Consider the following 11,399-nt stretch of genomic DNA (forward strand, 5'->3'; position numbering starts at 1 on the left):
AGATAAAGGAAGGGAGGAAGGAGAAAGCGAACTTGCACAAAGAGTGGATGCAAGATAGAGAGGAATGGAATAAGAAGAGAGACACAATGAAGGAAGAGATAGAACATACACAAGGCGGAGATCGTGTTTTTCCGGGACCGCCCATCATGTGAAGAAGGGGAGATTGCGAAGACGAACAAAGAAGCCATCAACGAAGATCTTACAAAAACAAACTTTGAGAGTATCGAGAACAAGATGGAGACCACCAAAGAAACAAATCCCTTCTCATAGACACTACCCTTGAGGAGGAGAAGATGCGACATGCCGACCGACTCAACATAGACTCCACACCTGACATGGATGATAGAGAACTATATACCAAGCTTGGGTACAAAGAAGAAGAACCACCCCCTTTCAACAAGGTTTGGACTCTAGAGAACCGGCAAAGACCTAACAAGAGAGAGGGTTCTCATCCTCCAATTCTCCTCTGGAGAGGCAAGGACCTCTTTCATTAGAAAGAGGGTGATCCTATGAGAACTCATGGGCCACCCATCTACCTAGATGAGGACCTCACACCAATATAAGTAGAATAAAGATGGGCATGCATGCCTAGGGTGCTTAAAGCACGTGAAGCATGGAAGATACCGCAATGGCCATGTTATCATTGATAGCAAGGTCGTGACATAGGGACTCTCATCCTATGGGACACAGCGTGAGAAGATTCACATTGAGGTTTGAAAGTGCAATGGTATCAGATTGACATTGATCAATTCCGCTAAATCTAAAGTAGTATTAGATTCTCTGACATTGATTAATGGTTAAGATGTACGCAAGTCCCAAAAGGCTCCATTATTAAGATCATAGTTCCCGACGGTGTCTCATATAGCATATAAACAGGCATGCTAACCGAGATAATAAAGCTTAGTCTCACTTACCCTATTGCAATGAATAACTCCAACCTTTCATAGATTACTCAAGGACCTCTCTTCTAGACAAGAAAATAGAAAGCTAAGTTTTGATACCAATGTCATAAAATCTAATACTACAAATTAAGCAGGATTTTAACTTATGAAAGAGGAGAGTTTTCCTTAAGAGAGAGAGACTTAAGAGGAGACCTTAGGTTGTGCCGAGGTGATGTCTTTACACAATTACACATCAAAACACTAAAATCATGCACATAATACCACAATGAAGATTGACAATTTGATGAGGAACGGATTTTCTTGGAGCCAGACCCCCCTCCAAAAGGTCTTTGTATTATAATTCTCTCTCAAAGAGAGCTTCGATTACAATATAACTTATGCTCTTGCGGAGTTTTCATCAAACCAAGAAGACGGTGTTCTTCAAGATCCCATGATGTAACCCTCCTTACCAAGCCCTAAACACCCTAGCACGGAGAAAGAACTGCGGGGTAAGAGGTAGATGAGGGTGAAAGAAGTATTTTTCAAGCAAGAGAATTGGTATAAAGCATAGTTACCCGGAACGGGAACGGGGAACGAGAACGGCAACGGTCCAGAACAGACGGGAACGGGGCTGGAACGGTCCACCTAAAGTAAGAATTGAATTACCTCCATTCAACTTAGTCCCAAATAAACTCCTAAACAGCCCCTAACCTGCTCTCAAACTGCACCAAATATGTTCCCCAAACAGCCCCAAATTTGCTCCCAAAAGCCTACTTTTTTTTCCCCAAATGCCTACTTTTGCTCGTTCCACCCCGCGTTTCGCCGTTCCGCCCTCATGTTCCGCCCATTCAGTTACAGCCCGTTCCGGAACGGCGTTCCGTTCCCATCTCCGTTTCGGGAACGGGACTCGTCCGGAACGCCGTTTCGGAACGTTTGGGCTGTGTTCCCCCCGTTCCCTGTTACAGTGGTATAAAGTATACGCTTACTCGAGGGAAAGCTCTTAGCATAGCTTAGCATACTTCAATTTAATTAGCTCGGGTGTAAGACCTTTGCACAAACCTTGAAGGCTTTATGAAGCGGACGCGGGCTAGAGTCTACGTGCTAAATTTAGGACTTCACCCTTGGGCTTTAAAACTTCACCTTCTATGCGAAACCTTAGCACATCGCTTTGAAGGTGCCACCAAGCTACTTCCAAAACCTACTAAATTTACCGGCTAAATTTAGACTATTTGTGGAAAGTTAGAAATTTATCTTAAGGCTTCCTAGACTTCATACTTGGAGTCTAAAGAGTTATTTTAATGACTTGAACTTAGCATAGCTACATTCTATTTTTTTTAGACTCCTACAATTGCTCAAAGTTATCTTCTTTGTCCTTACCCTTGCACTTTTATGGACTTGTCTCCTTTTGGTCCCAAGCCTTTGATCGAGCCGGTCCATAAGTACTTAAATAAACTTCATTTTTTCTCTTTTATTTTCTTTGGACTTAAGTGCCCAATTTAAGATGGAAAATACTTTTAGAAGGTTAGAAATTAATTTTCATGACAGATGGACCTTAACGCACACAATATCATTAGCATATAACAATAATGGGATCCATGGCCTTGCTAACTGTGCTCCTCTATCACCATTGCTTTTAATGTAGTTTGAGACATCATCCATATACACACCAAATAGTGTAGGATATAGCGGGCAGTTGAGTTTCACCCCGATAGTGGAGTGAACCAAAGCAAATATCCCCTCTAAAGTGCGTATATGCTCCACTACCGGCCTGCATAAAGCCCCTCTATAGTGCCTACATGCCCCACTACTGACCTACATAAAGCCATGATCCCTCAATTCAACTTTGTGGGTATCCCCATCTCTTGTAATCTGCGCATCAATCTAGCTCTGGCACTGTGTCAGATGCTTCGCAAAAATCTATAAACTACAATAGATCCGCGTGCCGTGTGATCTGCCTTCCTCGGTAATGGCTCTGAGTGTCAAAACTTGATCAAGTGTAGAGAAACCCCTCTTGAATCTTGCCTGTCTTGCTGCTCGTATAACCTCTATTTGCCCATCTACTCAACGGTTTCTTAAGAATGGATGTGTACAACCAAGCTAATGTATGCCCAATCATGATAGTGCGATAGTTCCTAGGCTCGATAGAGTTGCCGATGTAACAGACTTGGACACTCTAAGTCAAGAATCTCCCGCGACAGCACCAAATAACCACTTCAAAACAGTTCACAGTTCACAATTGATTTACGCTGGCCCGACGGAGTTCCGTGCCTAGAGATATTGGCCCCAAAGACTGGTGCCCCTTTCGGTATTTCTTTTTGTATTAATCTGAGTTCAAAGTACAAGAGTGCGGTTGGGTCTCACTCTCAGACTCTGCGTCCAGATGCTCTGCAGAGTGGGAGCCCAAAACACTTATTTATTTGTTTACAAGGGATGCCAAAAGCAAAGCCCCAAAAGCTGAAAATCAAAAGCCTAAAAATAAAGCAAAGGCTCTTTCTCTCACAAGCTCTCTTGAGCCAATCAAAAAAATAAAGCAAAAGCTTCTCTCTCTCTCTCTCTCTCTCTCTCTCTCTCTCTCTCTCTCTCTCTCCCCCCCATCCTTTGCGTAGGAAAAAGCAGTATCCAAAATCTGTCAGAAAAGCAAACCTGCCACAGAAAATCAGTCCCCGCAATTTTCGCTGCAATTTGCGGGCGTCCGTACTGTTGCCACGTGTCATGCCCAAAATTAGGGTTAGGGTTTCTGTCAGCATTTAGGGTTTCTGCATATTAGGGTTTCTGTGGCAGCCACATCATCACTTTGTGACATACTCCCCTTTTGAAAGCATTGTAATCGCCCTTGATTACGCATGCAAAACAGACAGAGGCCATAAACCATCTTAGCAAACACTGACTGTTAGTACCTATGTATTAGAAACACACATCTAGCACATGTACCAATCAACAGCCACATCACACGACATCACAGGACATCACATGACATTCAACATTCATTTGGATCTTAGACCATGATTTATCGGCAATGTAGCTAGCAATCGCATCTAGATCCAGTCGGGACCTCATCGATGCCCGATTGACTAACTAAATAGGATTGCTACTCCTTTTGATCCTCTACCCCTGTGCTTAGATCTCCCCTGTATATGACAAGTTGTCTTCCAATTATACCCAATCACACGTGGCTTCAATTGACCAGGGGCCTGGTGAGTCTTTGAGTAGAAAACTATGTCTCTGTCCTCAAAGGCACCCACATCAAGTCTAAGAGACCCATTACAATTCCAAGGTGCTATCTTAAGTTTGGTCCCATAGGTCTCGCCCCGTGCTCCACCCTCTCACTTGTAAGCAAGGGGCCTGTTTCCGAGCAACCGCCCCACTGTGTCTCCAGAGAGAGAGAGAGAGAGAGAGAGAGAGAGAGAGAGAGAGAGAGAGAACATTTTGGGCTCCCAGTCCTCCCCTACGTCCACCGTTTTGACAGCCATTTGGACAGAGCTACTGCATACTCTTCGTAGTCAGTGGGATTCTTCAGCAGGCTCCTCCAGGCATAGTTACATGGGACGGCGGGTCGGGGTCGGGAACTGGGACGGGGACAGGGACGGGGACGGGGACGGGGACGGGACGGCAAAAGTCAGGAAACAAGGACGGGGGTCGGGACGGCAAAAAAAAAAAAAAAGAGTTTATTTGGCATTTTTTGACCTATACACATGCCACACACATAGAGCATCACTTTGACCACAAATTTACACTAAATAGACCAAAGAACATGAGTCATATAGACGCAAATGTGCTAATAAAACATCGAGAAATGAGGACCCAAAGGGTGGCTTTTATAGCCATTGGGGTGCTTCAAAGTTCAAACATATGGCTATTGGAGAGAAACTAGCCTCTAGAAATGATCAGGTTTTCAAATTTTTAAAAAAGTCTCCTCCCATCCCCTGCCGTCCCCTGCCGTTCCCTGCCGTCCCCGGGACGTTTTGCCTGCGTTCCCACTGGGCAATCATTTTGCCGTCTGTCCCCTGCCGTCCCGACTTGTCCCCGTCACGGAAATGGGTGTCCCCCGTCCCTAGGGTCCGTCCCCTCCGTCCCCTGTAACTATGCCTCCAGGGCAGCGGAGCAGCGTCGATGCGTCTTTCTTCCCAGTTCCTTTCTGTTGAGATCATGGCCACATCACATGGAATTATGCACCCCCACAGTGGTTCCGTTTACATTCATCATATATGCCACCTTGATGTGTATGTAGTTCACACCTTGTTAGCCACTTTTGTACTTCCTCTGGGTGATAGACCATTGTGCATCTCTAGAGGTCTCTTATGTACACAGAATACAGCCCCTTTCTTGAGAGAGAGAGAGAGAGAGAGAGAGAGAGAGAGAGAGAGAGAGAGAGAGAAAAGAAAGATATATTAACGTCTCGAAAGAGCCAAAATGGCCCATGAGACAAGAAACTATACATCTGGTAATACATCTCTTGTCTACTGAAACAGAAAAAAAGATCTACTCAACATCATAGTGATGTTTGAGTCTACAAAGCTAAAACTAAGCTAAAACTGAGAATATGTACAAATACATGACTGATCCCATCCAAATCTGACCATCAACTTCTATCTCCCTGTCCTCTATCCCAGGATATCCCAGATGGGTAGATCCAGAGTATATATATATATATATATATATATATATATATATATATATATATATATATATATATATATATATATATATATATATATATATATATATATATATATATATATATATATATATATATATATATATATATATATATATATATAGAGAGAGAGAGAGAGAGAGAGAGAGAGATTTTCTCCTAGCCATCTCAGAAGTTCGACTTCCATCTTCTTTTCATATAAACTGATTCTCTCCTCTGGCAGTGCTGTTCATCCCACGGATGTCTTGTTTTTTGTCTGTCGTTTGAGTGGGGCGGGGATACGGGTGCCGAATCGTTTACGGTCCCATTTTTTGAAGAACCATCCTTGTTAGCGTTATACTCTACTGTACCATAGTAAATTAAACTTTTACCGAAAGCATCCTCTGCAGAGGTTGCATCGCCTACAAGACTGCCTATCTCCTTTTTGTGATGAGCTTTTTTTTCTCTGATGATGACTTAATAGGTTATTCTGATTATGTTGTTATGAAACATATTACATATTCCCTGGGAAGCTTCTGATGGTTGAATGATGGTGCAGCTTGCTTATATGTTTTGGCTACGTGGTTACGAGCTTCTTGAAGCCAACGAAATCCTTCTGGTAAGTCTCTTTTTCTTTTAATGGAGCAAATTTGTATAACGGTTCACAAGATTGAACGACTCTTTAATTTCATATTTTTTCCCAGAGTGTGAGGCCATGCTTTCCAAAGCTGGAAGCAATAAGGAATGCTACCTGTGATCTTGTACGTTTTAGTGCTGAATGTTTCCTTGGAAGAGTTGTGGATGTTTTGTATGAAGCTTGCTGAGCAAGGATTTTTGTTTTTTGGGGGCTGCAGCTTACGGGCGGAGCGAGAGAAACGATCCACCTCAAGTGGCCTGCCGGTGGGTGTCAGAGCGTAGAAATATCTGGTCTGGATGTTGGCTGGGGCCAGGTGAAACGCTTGTACCTTGAATATAAAAGACACATCACATGTTTAGGTGGAGAGGTGGTTCATACACATGAGTGCAACAAAGCCTGCACTCCAACAGTCCTTTGTTGTGGGTTTTTGTATGCACTCACACAATTACGGTGCATACGAAAACCCACAACGAAAGGACTGTTGGAGTGCAGGCTTTGTTGCACTCATGTGTATGAACCACCTCTCCACCTAAATAGGACAATTATTTTCTCCCCTCCCCCCCCCTCCCCCCCCCCCGCCCCCCCTCCCTCCCTCTCAGGGTGCTTTGTAAGTACTCTTGATGTTTTGGTCGTTTCTCTTGGAGAGACACACTAGAACGGTTTATATTAATCTCTGGTTTTGGTTCTATGTAAATGCCCAATGCCTCATTTTGTGCTGTTTGAGGCCTAGACTTTTAATGCTGGTGAGGTTTGTTGAAATGCATTTTGTTAGTGCAGATGCTTCCTCTGACATTTGTTCCAAAGGAGAAACACTGGATTTTGTTCCGTGAAATTATTGGTGCGTATTGGTTTTAGCATGCAATGATCAAGTCCGTCCGTCCAGAGATTTTAAATTGTAAGTTGATACATTCTGAAATAGGTTGGCAAATATGAGTACAAGTACATAGTAGATGGTGTCTGGACAACGAATCGTCAGGAGCCATTGACACAACCAAACAAGGACGGCCACATCAATAATTTTGTGGAGGTAGCCATTATCATAACTTTCAATGAAGAATGCTGGGCTAAGGAGACAGTAATCTTTGTTTGTTTTTCTTGTCACATACATAGACCTGCAGTTGATTAGTGGTTATCTCTAGACTCTATAAAATGTTAAAAGAGTGTGTTTATGGTGCACAAAATTATGAGTGTCATTTCCATCTTGGCTTCATATTCAGGTTGTTGGAGAGTGTGAAGATGCTGAGACGAAGGACTTGAGACAACGGCTAATGCAAGAGAATCCAATCCTCAATGGTGTAGAGAGTCAAATTATTCGTCGAAAGATTTTGTCTTTATCTTCCACCTAGTCTCTTGAAGAAAAGTGAGGTATTGATTTATAGGTGTATCCATCATATTATGTTATTAACATTCATAAGGCTTAGTTGGGGGCCAATGCTTTTAATTGGAAAATAGTGTGTATTATATGATGGTGTGTGGCCTCCAAAGCTCGTCTTGATTCTTAGACAGGTAATGAAAATCTCGTCATTTGAATGTAACATAATCACAACTTTACATAGACATAATCACAGCTTTGCATAGACACGACCTGTTTTTACAAGCTAGTGTTATATAATGCTTTCGCACAACATTTTAAGGTGAGTTATTGATGTCATCTGAAAAGAGTTCTTGAAGTAATTCATCATTAATTTAAAAATTGACCTTCAAAAAAGAGATGACCAAGGTTTTTATGACTGACTGGATGGGTAACTATGTTTTTTAACCAGATGTTTCTTTTTTCTCTTGAGGAATAGGTCTTCCTATGTTAAAATCTCTCTCTGTCAACTCTCCTCGTCTGATAGATCTTTAAGGTCTCTTGGGATAGTTTCCTACAACGTTAAAATACTTCTCTCTCTCTCTCTCTCTCTCTCTCTCTATGTGTGGATGCATTGCACATGTTTGCTCATGATAGTGGTTTGTCTGTCAACCTTGGCAAAACCAAGGTTATGTTGTTTAACACCACCCCACAATGGATTAGGAGATCGGCATCGACATTCACATACGGTCATGAGACAGTGGAGCATACATATGCTTACACTTATCCGGGAGTGATCTTTATTGGGCATGTATGTTCATTGAGGAGGGTAGTAGAGACTAGATTGACCAGAGCCTATGCAACATTGGGTGGATTGGAGAGGATGTCTTCACAGATCCAGTTTTACGAGCCTCGGTCCGAGGCTGTGGTTTTTTGACACTAGTGGCTTTTGCATTGTTGTAGGGGCCTTTTGTGGGCCACCATAATGGAGAAAAAATTGCACTGATAAAAGGGGAGGTATGGAGAAGCCTTTTGTATCTATAATCGTACAGGTTATTAGAGCCAAGGCTTCAATACCACATGACATTGTTTGAGTAGAGCTAGCTGCCCCCCCATAGTGGTTGAGGGGCTTACCATACCAGTCTCCTTTATACACCGTTTGTGGGACTTTCCTAGAGACAGATATGCCCACTTAGCACTTGAGTTCTCTCGACAGTTAGCTTTGCAAGGAGACACAACATGCTGGTATGGAGAGATAACATCATGGTTTGAGCTACATGGATTCAACATGGACAATCTAGCCCCCTTCCAGTACTCATTGGATGCCCCCTCTCTGACTCTTACATAGTCTAAGATCATCAAACTCATTCGCCAAGACATGACGCAGTTGGATACTAGGATGACTTGGATTCAACCGACAAAGGACTTGGGCATGAAGTTGGGCTTTCTATAGGGAGCATCTTCTCTAGCTCATTGAGGATGGTTTTGTGGTGAGGCCCAGATACATGGACACCCACTTATCTCACGGGATATGGTGCTATTAGCTAGATACACACATCTTCACACCAACTACGGGTGGAGATGTCACACACATCGGAGTGTCATTAAAGGCCATAACATGTCCCCTATGTCATACGGTACATGTTTGCTATGCCATACGGAGGCTAAGAAAGAGTTGCACTATGTATGCCATTGCCTAGTTTACTATGAGATACGAGGTCGCTTCCATTGCTTGTTCAGAGAGGGTTTTGGACCACTTTCCAGAGTCATCAGGTATGAGGACTAGAGATGTTTGGGATTGTTCTTGTTGAAACTACGAAGACACACATATGTGGCATTGTTCTTGTTGGAGTTACGAAGACAGAGAGAGCTTGTTGAGAGGAGAGGTTAGCTGGTCTCAGAGACGGATCACAGATTTCTTTTGTAGAGCGGACATTGTGCACCGGGAGGTGCATCGACCATAGTAGAGCTCATACTCTCCTCACACCAAAGGCATCAAGTGATTGAGCTTGGCAGATCTAGGCGCCCATGGGCTAAGGAGGACTACACAGCATCGACGGAGACTACATCAGCAGATTCGGGTCACATTGGCCGCTTGATATGCACGACGCCTGGTCAAACTACTAACCATGGAGGAGATTGATGAGATCCGCCAACAATCGAGGATGGACTTCTTGTGATCTTGATGAGGATTGTATATCATGCTCACTCTTGTATCTGCCCTCGTATCACTTCTGTCTCAACCTTGTATCAGATATTGTATCTGCCCCTCCCCACTTACCATCTAGTAGGTAGGGATTTTTGATATTTTTTTTCAGCACCCCACTTTTTATCTGTGGTACCCTAACATTGTACTAGATTCCACCATGTTGTAACCCTGTGGTCTCATAGGTCATTTTAGCCTGCTGAAGACGTTAATATTGCATTTCATTTCATCTCTCTCTCTCTCTCTCTCTCTCTCTCTCTCCCACACACACACACACACAATACAAATAGGTAAAAAAAATACACATCACATGCCATGTGGAACAAGCATATGCAAGTAGCCTTGCACAAATTAAGCAAGCGCACACATGCAAACAAGTACAAACATAAACGAAGAAAACAAAATAAACAGACTTGCATAGAAAGGAGTAATAGAATAAATCAAAACATATCTATGATCTTGTAAGATTTAGTGCTAAATGTTTCTTTGGAAGAGGTGTGGATGTTTTGTACGAAGGTTATTGAGCAAGGATTTTTGTTCTTTACGGGGGTTGCATCTTATCCATCTAAAGTGGCCTATCAATGGTTATCAAGAGTGTGGAAATATCTGGTCTCGATGTTGGTTGGGGCCATGTGAAATGCTTGTACCTTAAATATAATAAACACATCACATGTTTAGGTGGACAGGTTGTTCACACACAAGTCCAACAAAGCTTGGACTCCAACAATTCCTCTCTTGTAGGTTTTTGAATGCACTCACACAATTATGTATGCACTTATTTACGCGTGCGACAATAGTCGAAAGGTTTAGCAAGCAAGCACACTTTATTCCTGTCAAAAAGACTATTAAGGCACACCAAATGGCAACCCTCTTTATATCACAGATTTTTAAACACCATGGATTGCCAACGTTCATCGCGTCAGATAGAGATCCTAGGATGGCCAGTAACTTCTAGAAGGGTCTCTTTGGAAATTTAGGTGCAAGATTGAATTTCTCTTCGGCCTATCATCCACAAACGGATGGTCAAGTGAGAGAGCTAATCTTACGATTCTCGATCTACTAAAGACTTATGTACAAAAATAGATCAACGCTTACAACGGAAGAAGCACTTACCCCTTGTAGAGTATGCGTACAATAATACTATCCATACTACTATGGGAAAGGCACCTTTTGAGATCATAGAGGGAAGACCAAAAAGTCCCTTGTTACTTAAAGTACATGGGAAGATCTTCGTTGCCGATGAGTATAGCCATGACCTACAAGAATCTTTCTAAAAGATTAATGTGGCTATATCCATCTCTCAACAAAGGCAAAAAGCTGCTGCTGATAAGCAGAGAAGGGCCTTAACATTCAAAGAAACTGATTGGGTCTTATTCAAGTTTCCCGAGACTCGATTGAGGCAAACGACGGGGAAAAATCCTACGAGCCATCAAAAGTAGTTTGCTAAACTAGCAAAAAGATACTAATGGTACCCCTAAAATCTTGAAGCCAATTAATGACATGGCTTATCAACTCAAGTTGCCCAACCATTGACTCATAACAAAATGCTTTTCATGTGAGCCTACTTAAGCCTTACAAAGGAGAGCCACCAACAAACCTCATTATTGAAGACCTCCTAGAAATTCAAGATCAAGAAGAGGTACTACAATCTGAAGCTATCCTTCGGCATGAGGACAAGGTGCTACGGCATGGTAAGATTATGCGTCGATGATATCTTATTAAGTTCAAAAATTATCCTTTTGAAGATCCTA

At 42.6% G+C, this 11,399-nt stretch overlaps 1 protein-coding gene across 1 annotated transcript; it reads left to right on the top strand.

Annotated features, from left to right (window-relative positions):
* Positions 1 to 6,061: 6,061 nt before the first annotated feature.
* LOC147418424 (phosphoglucan phosphatase DSP4, amyloplastic-like) lies at positions 6,062 to 7,730 on the top strand. Its single transcript, XM_086507018.1, has 6 exons — positions 6,062 to 6,133; positions 6,219 to 6,275; positions 6,369 to 6,464; positions 6,929 to 6,989; positions 7,102 to 7,178; positions 7,369 to 7,730. Exons 1-6 carry the CDS (start codon positions 6,062 to 6,064, stop codon positions 7,495 to 7,497), a joined length of 492 nt encoding a protein of 163 aa, XP_086363144.1. The 3' UTR covers positions 7,498 to 7,730.
* Positions 7,731 to 11,399: the final 3,669 nt, after the last annotated feature.

Source organism: Adiantum capillus-veneris, chromosome 30, assembly GCF_014529385.1.
Source record: "Adiantum capillus-veneris isolate H3 chromosome 30, ASM1452938v2, whole genome shotgun sequence".
Classification (NCBI taxonomy): domain Eukaryota; kingdom Viridiplantae; phylum Streptophyta; class Polypodiopsida; order Polypodiales; family Pteridaceae; genus Adiantum; species Adiantum capillus-veneris.

Excerpts from the sequence above, each read along its gene's own strand:
- LOC147418424 (XM_086507018.1), top strand. The coding sequence starts at position 6,062 with ATGATGGTGCAGCTTGCTTATATGTTTTGGCTACGTGGTTACGAGCTT. Across the intron at positions 6,134-6,218 it reads AAGCCAACGAAATCCTTCTG|AGTGTGAGGCCATGCTTTCC; the intron begins GTAAGTCTCTTT and ends ATTTTTTCCCAG. Across the intron at positions 6,465-6,928 it reads TGGATGTTGGCTGGGGCCAG|ATGCTTCCTCTGACATTTGT; the intron begins GTGAAACGCTTG and ends TTGTTAGTGCAG.